At 47.1% G+C, this 9,395-nt stretch overlaps 1 protein-coding gene across 2 annotated transcripts in view; it reads left to right on the plus strand.

The window, feature by feature from the left end:
- The first annotated feature begins 4,703 nt into the window (after positions 1-4,703).
- VAMP7 (vesicle-associated membrane protein 7) overlaps positions 4,704-9,395 on the plus strand; it is an 8,472-nt gene continuing 3,780 nt past the window's right edge. Inside the window, exons 1-3 of one of the 2 annotated variants that reach the window (XM_010184582.1) lie at positions 4,704-4,849; positions 7,057-7,114; positions 7,747-7,884. In XM_010184582.1, the coding sequence (XP_010182884.1) occupies positions 4,704-4,849; positions 7,057-7,114; positions 7,747-7,884 (342 nt within the window). The remainder of the gene's footprint in view (positions 4,850-7,056; positions 7,115-7,746; positions 7,885-9,395) is intronic. The other variant, XM_010184583.1, reaches the window with a different exon arrangement.

Consider the following 9,395-nt stretch of genomic DNA (forward strand, 5'->3'; position numbering starts at 1 on the left):
GGCAGGGAGCGGTTTGCTGGAGTACGTGAGGAGAAAGGGCCGTCGGTGGCGCGAGTGACCCCGTTGTGCTGCCGGTGGAACTCGCAGCAGAGGCCGGGCGGGGGTAAATGATTACAGCTGTGTTTGCCGAGTGCTACTGGTACCTCCCCAGAGAGCTGCTTATTCACCAGCTGCCGTAGTCTGTGCCCTTCTTGGAAAATGTGGTGTGCAGCCTTCCAGAAACGGTTACAGGCCTGGAAGAGTGTCCTGGTCCGACAGGGTCCTGGTGCCTCAATCCCAGTAAAACTAGGACAAAGAGAAACTGGATTCATCTTATCTGCCAATTTGTGTCGGTAATGATGGGAGGTGCCTGGAGTAAGCAGTGCAGACAGAGGAAGCTGGACTGCTGTGAAGGTGGGGCGTGAATGTGCTGCTTTCAGACTTAAAATGAACGAATAGATGACAGGGCTTAGGAACATCTTGTAAAGGAATACTGACGTTCAGATGCTCAGGAGGGGTTAAAGGGAAGTCCAGGCCATGTTCTGCTGAAGTCACCACACTTAAAACGGTCTTATTGCAGTCAGGCAGTTTGCAACTTGCAGGGTTGCAACACCTACACTTGCTCCACATTTGAAGCCAGTATTAAGTGATGCCTCTTGCTTTCTGTAAAGAGGATTTCTGGAAATAAAGCAGTATCCTCCTTCATCACCTGTGGGCTTGGAGGCTGTGAATCTGCTGGTCCAGAAGGGCTGGTAAGGGCAGCACTGACAGAGCATGGGCACAGTTTTTTGGGTTCACTTCTCACCCCAGCTGTATCAACAGCTGTCCCATGATTGATTATTTTCAATCTGCTGTGAAGTCAGAGCAACAAATACATCTTTAACATTAATCTGGTTTACCTCATTTAATCCATTCTGCCCAAAGGTGGGGATGGTGTCATTGCCAGGTATGTGGCTGTTGTCCCCTCGGTCAGGCTGAGGGCTCTGAATTTGAGGAGTTTGATCCCTTGCTGTTGCAGGACTGGGGGGGTCCTACACCATCAGTGAGCGTCACCTCCCTTGTGGTGCTACTGATTTCTCACCTCACTGGTGTGAGTTCTGCAAATACCCAGTGTTAAAAGAATGGAGACTTTTAGAAGTTGTCCAAAGCACCTTATAATCCTCAGTTTGTGGGTGGTTTTTTCTTTTACAACTGATCCTTTGTGTTGGTCCTGGTTACGGAGTGACTGTGAGGTGAAGAGATTGATTTCTTGCTGCTTGCCAGTCACCTGATTCCTCAAGGGGCTTAGTCGTGTTTGTGTACCACACACTGACACAAACACTGGCCAAAACGTTGCAGGCAACTCTCGACTGTTTCAAAAATTCCTCTTGGTTTAGTTGGTGGTGTTGCAGATCACTGTGCTCTCATAACTGTTTGCAAATTCTTTGCCGTGTGCTGCTCGGAGGTTCCTGGTTGGCAGCACCCACAGAGATCAGGTGTTCAGTGAGTAGAAAACAGAATAAAATGCAGTTGGTGTAGTTTGCATCTCATGACTCAATTAGCCAGAGCTAAGGTGAAGAACAGAAGATGAGCCTGCCTTTGCAGAGAGTCGCTTGTGAATGACTGGACATTTGATGAGTTTGATTTTTTTCTGTGGCTATTACTTTTGTTTGAGAAAACATTTGTGCTCTCTATGTGGCCTTATCAACCAGGAGTGAGCTGGTGTCTCTGCAGTCAGGAGGACCCAGGAGCAGTTGTGTGGCAGTTAATAATTTCTCTTTACAAGATCAGAATCAGCTGTGTGGCTGCCCTTGTCTCTGGTGTGATAAGCATTTAGCTGGAGTTACACAAGGTTTAGTTTTGTTTCATCTTTGTAAACTTGTTTGGTCCAGTTTTTGGCTTGGGTTCACTCCTGTTACAGCTTCTTCAGGTGGAGGGGGTTGCTCCTGCAGGAGGATCACAAGGAGTTGCTTATTCCTTTAAGTTTTAGCTCTGAGATCCTCATTTCTTCTCAATGCCAGGTCCATGTGCTCCTATCTTAAACAAATAGTGCTGTGAGCATCAGGCTAAAGCTTTTGGTCTCTTCAGGTCTGTGGAGGGGGAATGTGTAATTAGTTTAACTCGAGGTAGGTGAACCTTAGAGCAGTAGAGTCCCACTTAGTGACCCTCAGACTTCCATGTCTGTAGCACTGCACTTTGAAGAACTGAGAGCAGCTTTTTTAAGGTTAGAGGCAGGAAAATAACGCTGGAATCTGTGACTGCTTTTCCTGCTGTAGTGCAATCAACATGCGATTGATGCAAGAATTTAAAGCTGGCTTTAAAAAAAACCAACAACAAAACAAAACAAAACAAACCTGCTGGGTTTGGCCATTTAAGTTTTCTGTGGCAGGATGTCAGAGAGCTCAGGTCAGCTTGAACCATTCAGGGTTTGTGTGCACACAGACTGATCAGTCTGTGAGCTCTTCTAGTCCAGCTTTCTGGAAGGAAGTTTGAATTTTCCACAGTGGGGCAGCTCCGAATGGATGAGATGTGATCTGCAGGCTGAGATGCAATCTGCAGGCTGGTTTGGTGATGCTGGAAGGAAGAGGTTGTGGTTGGGCTTCTGAGAGGCTTTGCAAATGACTTGGCTCTCTGCTTGTCATGTGATGGTCCTGGTAGTTTAAGTGTTGCAAGAGCTGATAGGATCCCTAGGGAGTGTGTTTTCAAACCCCTTTAAACTGGGTGCACTAGGGCTTTGCAGGCCTTGGTGTAACTCTTGACTGCTCCTGTGTGAGAAGAGCAGCGTGGTGAGCCCTGAAGCTTGAGTACTGCAGGAGTTGTAACCTCGGCTGGGGCTGGACCATGGGCACATGTTTGGGACAGAGCAGTGCCAGCTTTAGCCAGGAGGAAGCGAGAGCAGCGAATGTGTTTAGGGGAGCGGCTACTGGGTGCTCTGGTGCTTCCTCCCCTCTTCAGTTACTGCTGCCCTTTTGCTGTGGTACTGGTCAGGGGGAGGGAGTGAAGGAGAACAGCTTCTCTGGGAACTTAACTGCACGGTGTGAGGCTTCGTCTGGCGCCTTCTCCCTTCCCCTTTATGGGCACCATGAGCTCGCTGGGGCTTTCTAGAGTGTGCTTGGCTGGGTGCTCTGCTCCTTTGAGTGTCCCTTGAGACCTCTTGCTGTTCTGCTTCCTGCTTCGCTTGCTGTGGCCCCTTGTCAAACTCCTCCTTTACCTTCTGTCCCTTCGGCAGTGCTGGCTCTGAGTGCCTCTATGTCCCTAGGTGGGTGTAGCTTAAGCGTGGAGTCTGTTCTCTGAATAAATCCATGAGTTTGTTTTCCCCTCCAATGTTGAGCTCTTAAACCTGTGGTAGGTTTGGGACCCGACCAGGTTGTCAGTCTGAGCTTGACAGACTCAGGCTTGGCCAAAACAAAGTGAGCCCTGATGCAGTGGGGTAGTGATTGCATCTCAACTTCACGGTGTCGTTAACAGCTCTGCCTTCCTCCTTCCACTGGTGCTGTGATCATTTGTGCATCAGCTCACATGAAAGCACAAGCTTTCCAGGGCAGACCTGTCTGCGTGGATCTGTAGGACCGACCCGTGATACAGACGAGATTGATGGGTCACTTCAGTCAGCGCCAGAGGGGTGGGGAGTCTGGCTGGGCAGAGCCTATGTGCAGTCATTCTGCCTGTGGTTTTTGGATCCTGAAGCTAAACCCCTGCTTCTCTGCTGATGTACCTATTTCTAGAGAGGTCTTGAAGTGACTGTGTTGTATTGCAATAGGTATGTGATCCTTCCAGCCAGAATGCAGGTGTTTTCAGGCGCACAGTATGGGGACAATCAAGTGCAAAGTGACAAATAAGATTTTTGGGTTTTGCAGGGTCAAAAGTCTTCCTAAGCCTTTCCTAAGCAGATAAGAGGCTTATGGATGCAATGGATCAGCTGAGCAGATGTCACAGCTGTGGTTTCACATGTTAAGTCTGTCAGTAGATTAATGTGATGATACTTGAGCTGATTAAGCGTGTGCCTTTATGTGACAGTGGGCCTATTTTCCCAACTCTGTCCAGTTTGATACGTACACAAGAATGTTGGCTGTAGAAATGGGGTGTTGCTGAAGATAAGTAGGTTGTGCACGTGCTGTCTCCCTTTCAGAAGTGCCAATGATGCTCTTTTACAGACGTCTCGGGACAACATGTGCTCAGTGAGTGTCCCTAGGCCAAGAAAAGGGGATGTGTGTGGTGTGACTCTAAGCCAGTGCAGTTTTTCTACTTCAGTTTGATAGCAATCAAAGTCAAGGCTTCACCCTGAGCAGTCATGTGCTGGGCACAGTGGCTTGGGCTGTGCAAGGAGCCGCTGTTCATATCGCTGCGAGACGGTCGCTTCCTTTCTGAGCTGGGGCTCGCTGCTGCAGGCAGATTTTTCCACAACAAAGAAGAAGAAACCTAAGAGTCAGTTGAAGAGGAAAAAAACAATGTACTAGAAATCTTGGCAGAAACAAGGTAGGCAAAATTCGTTATGGGATCACCGACTGTAGGACATTATGTGGTTCCAGTAAGAAAAAACCTTTCTTTTGGAGGTTACTGGTCACAGAACCTCAAAGGAGAAATGAGAGAAGCTTTCTGATAATGGTGTCCTGTTGAAGTATCGAACAACCGTGTCCCATAAATGTTGAGGGCTGAGACAATACCGTTGAAATTGTGATGGTTTCTCTGCCAAAGAGCGCGAGTCTGATCCTTGCAGTGTTTTTATTCACAGATAACGTGGAGTCATGGCTATCCTGTTCGCTGTCGTGGCGAGGGGCACGACCATCCTTGCCAAACATGCCTGGTGCGGAGGGAACTTCCTGGAGGTGACAGAGCAGATCCTGGCGAAAATACCATCCGAAAACAACAAACTGACCTATTCACATGGGAAGTGAGTAATGCTGCTCCTCTGGGTAAGGGAGGAGAGACCAGGGACCATGCACGAGGGTAGAAATGAATAGAATGCAGCCAAATTCATCCTTGGTTGTGTTAGTGCGCTGATTGAACACACAGGCAGCTCGGTAGCTACATGTTTTACCCCAAGAGCTTTGCAGCATAACCAGAATTTGAATTTAGCTTAAAGCAAACGAAAATTACTGCTTAGCTTTAGCTTGAGTGCCATTCAAGCACCTGCAAAGTTTTAGGAGTTTTAGGAGTAGTGCGTTTTCACAGATGAAAACTTGAATTGTGGTAGAGAGTGGTTTGCTCTGGGGAGCACTGAGAGGTAGGTGACGAATGCATCTCCGCTCGCAAAGCACACTGCGAAGGGTACGATTTTTTGCTCATTACTGACCGTGTCCTTCACGAGGATTTAACAAATGTGACAGAAGATTGGTGCAGTCTGTGGTTGTTCTGCTTTGCATTGTGCTATTAAAGCACACAGGTGCTGTTCCGCAGCGCTGGGCCCTGAGCTTAGCCCGAGAGCGTCTCCTCTGCTGAAGTTTGTCTCTTCTGAGACAGAAGTCTTAACACTGGCTTGTTTCTGTGATTTGCACAACCACCTCTTCAGTCAGATTCTGCCAACGCTGCCTTCCCTCTCGGAGAGGGGAAGGAATTGTTCCTACCCATCTCTTTGCGGGGATTGAATATTTTCACACCTGCATTCTTGGTGCTAGCAACTCCTTCCTGGTGTCAAAACGCAAGGTTTTTGGTTTGTAGGGGCATAGAATAGTTTTTTCTTTTCCTTGACTCTGATAACTGTGCAGAATGTGAAACCTATGAAGCTGAGTGAGCACAAGGACCTGTCGTTCTTCTCTCTGTGGATTTTCAGGGATCCTTCTGCCTTGCCAGGGTCCCAGCCTGTAGGCTAGAAAATTGCCGTTATCTGTCTGTGTGGGATCATTTCTCCTCTTCTGAAACAGGAAAAATCTTGAGTTTTTTCTGTAACTCATGCAATGATTTCTTTTTGGGATTTGAGAGGAACTTCTGTGTCTTTTATATAATTTCCAAGGAAAAGCAGCCCTTTAGGATCAGGAGGTTTTGGGGTTATTCTGTCTCTGCTGTTAAGAGTCTCCTACTGAGGAGTCTACAGGGTGGTCCCAGACAATCTCTACCTCTCTCCTTCCAGGAAGGAAGGGCAGTAGTTGTAGATATGCAGAGATTTATTGTTGTTTTTATGTGAACAGACTTTCAGGGCAGTAGACTATACTTCTAGCTTAGAAAAAGTATTCATGTGGCCTTTTTGCACCTCTATTTCTATTTTGTCCTGCTATGCATCAGAATATACCACCCACTGGAGGGTCAAATGGTGGTGAGGGGGCAGTGTAATAAAAAAGCAACAGCTAAAGCCCATGAGCTGAACTAGAATTCTCTGAACAGTTCTGGTTTGGGTTTAGTTGTGTACAAACTAAGGGTTTTTTTTTTATTTCTAGTGGGCCTAAAATCACACTTTGTTTAGTTTTGATAGGAAAATATTGCTTTGAACCGGTTTGCACTGCTTGTCAGGGTGCTGAGGGTTGCATTTAACTGCTGTCTGTATTCGCTCAGCGCTATGAAGGCATCCTTATGTGAACAGTTACCCAAGCCACATGATTCAAGCCTGCTCAGCCTGATTATTGTTCGATCTAATTAATTTTCTGCTGTGGTTGCTGTTGTCTATTAGCCTTTGCACAACCCCATGGTCATACAACCAAGGGTAAAGAAGGCACTGTAAATTAGTACCTTTCTGGTCACTGCAATGAACTGCAGGTCCTGTCCCAAGTGAACCTGTGCAAGGACTGTGTGGGCACTGATTAGGATTGGACAGAAATCCTACCCGTGGGTGTGCTGTCTGGGTTTTGTTTTTACCAGCAGCTGGAAGAACAAGGAACTGAAGTTGTTTGACACATAAACGTCCCACAAAGTTACTGCTAAGCAAGGAGTGCTGTGATGTGTGTGAGGCCGGTGGTTTTTTAACATGTAGGTGGTCTCTAATTCAGTGTAGCTTATGGGAATGGAGACACCTGAACAAGAATGGCTGGGATGCACTGGCATCCATGTGAAGGATTTGTTCTTCTCCTTTGCCAGCCCTTGGAGGCCCTGCAGGAGGTGGTGTCTTCTGGAAGAGAAGTTCTGTGCCAGTTCCAAATGACCTTGCGTTTTCTTCTTTCTTCTCTGCAGTTATCTGTTTCATTACATCTGCCAAGACAGGATTATATACCTCTGCATCACGGATGATGTAAGTATTTTGGTTACAGCTATTGCACAGACATGCTCTTTGTGAGTTTTGGCTTTTTTTATTTTGGATCTGTATGTCAAAGAAAATCAATAGTTAATCAATAGCTAAAATCAGGTGCTAATCTGTGGTGCGTTTTTTTCCCCGTTGAAGCTACTGCTTATGTTCTCATTCACATCAGTTACAGCTTTGAAGTCTGAGCCTGGAATTCAAATGCATGTAAACAGTTAGTTTTGAGGTTAAGTTTTTGTCTTTGCCCAATTTCTCTCTTAGCAGCCCCTGTGCAGTAGAATCAAAATGTAGAGGCTAGCATTTAACTGTCAGTGAAATGCACACGATATTCCTCAATTCTGGAAACGTGGAAGCAAAAACCTCTCCCTCACTGGAGGAGAGTACCAGGTACAGAGTTAGACCCATGGCTACCCCAGCAAAGTCTGCTGCCAACCCATGTCCAGGAAGCTGAGAGTGAACTCTGGCTGCTGTTCAAAGCCCAGGTTCATCAGATCTCGGTTACGCACAGTGTGCCTGTTAAGTACTGGTAATTACAGTTTCTCTGCAGCTGGCTACGTGCCCCGTGCACTTCGTTACTCCTGCCTGGACCCAGCTCTGGACACAGTCTTCTCTCTTCCTTCCAGGACTTCGAGCGATCCAGAGCCTTCACTTTCCTGAACGAAATCAAGAAGAGGTTTCAGACCACGTATGGCTCGAGAGCACAGACAGCCCTGCCCTACGCAATGAACAGCGAGTTCTCCAGTGTCTTGGCAGCACAGCTGGTGAGATCTGGTGCTAAATGGGATTTCCCTAATGAGCCAAACTTCTCCCCCAAAATTCTGCTTGGATTTTTTCACTCAAAAGTCCAGGTTTTGTAAGACTTTGTTCTGGCTATTCTGGGTCTGTGCTTGTGCTCCTGAAGGGAACGGTTGGGCTGGAAGCGCCTCTCTCTGGAAGTGCTGAGGAGTTTGAGGCTTCTTTTGCTCACCAGAGCGATCCAACACAGCCCTGATACCATTTCCACATGATCCCATTTCCACAGAAGGGCTTTGCTTGCTGTGTGTTGTATCTGAGGTGTGGCAAAGCCCACAGCTGCCAGACAGGAGAGGTTTGAAATGTATTTTATCCACAGCAGTATTTGGGTATAACTTCTGAAGTGCACAGTGCAGTGTTTGTGTTTCCCTTCAGCCCTCTATAGAACGAGATGCATTTCACAGAGCACTTTTTCTTAATGCAGCGTTGATGTGATGCAACATCTGGGTCTGCAGAGAGCGCCCTGCCTTGTATCAGTGGGGTTTTTGTGTGGGAGAGGAGGAGAAAAAGCAGAGAGCAGTTGCTCTAGGTGTGGGACTGAGCCACTCTTCAATTAGGAGCTGTTAATATAGTGGGAATGTTGGATCCTGTCTAAAGTAGGATTCTTCCAGCACCCACAGAGAAACCAGGCCTGGGGAAAGCACAGACCTGTTGCTGAATGCAATGTCAACTTAAATGAATGAAGTCAGCTGAAAGATAGAGAAGGAATAAATACCTGCCCTGTGACTTGTGTGATCAATAGCTTTACTGGTGCACAAAACCTCAGGCCATGCAGTTGACAAGGAAAGCATTTTTAATTCTTCTGGTGAAGACTCTGTAAGAGTCCTTAATTGGCTCCAGACAACTTCATAAACCGAGCAATGTTGTTTTGAGGGTGTTTTTTGAGACCTCCCTGGAATTAAAGATGAGATGTCCTTGCAACGTTGGCTTTCTGAGCCTGTACACAATCTGTGTCCGGAGCCAACTACAGGTTTGGGGATGTTACAGGTGCAGGAGGTGAGGGCCTTTGCTGGTGCCCTTGCCTGTAAGTGTAGAAACTGGTTGCTTTATGACACCCTCCAGCAGCAATCGTTGTGTGGTGAGGCTCAGGGTGACGCCGAGACGCTGAGGTGGGTGATGGTGAGGTGAGGGTTTGTGCTTGCACCATGGCTGCCTGAGGTTTGTAGGGGAGTAGAAAGGAGCTGTTTGCGCTGGTGCCCTTGGTGATGTGGAGCTGCACACAGCTCATTGCCAAAACTGTGCTGTGGCGTAGGCCGCAGATGGAAAGCAATGGATAACAACGCCAGCGTGGCTCCAGAAGTGCCCAGTGCATTGTGCAGAATAAAATAAATTAGATTAAATTCCTATGTGTGATGATAGGACTGAGTTTTTCCTCTCTACCAGGCTTTGATACGTAGAGACTGAAACTATGTGAAGTGATGACTCATCAAGTTGTAAGCTCTTTGTGGCTGGAATAAGCTTAATGAAGTGCCTTATCGGA

The sequence above is a fragment of the Mesitornis unicolor genome, unplaced genomic scaffold (assembly GCF_000695765.1).
Source record: "Mesitornis unicolor isolate BGI_N332 unplaced genomic scaffold, ASM69576v1 scaffold8635, whole genome shotgun sequence".
Classification (NCBI taxonomy): domain Eukaryota; kingdom Metazoa; phylum Chordata; class Aves; order Mesitornithiformes; family Mesitornithidae; genus Mesitornis; species Mesitornis unicolor.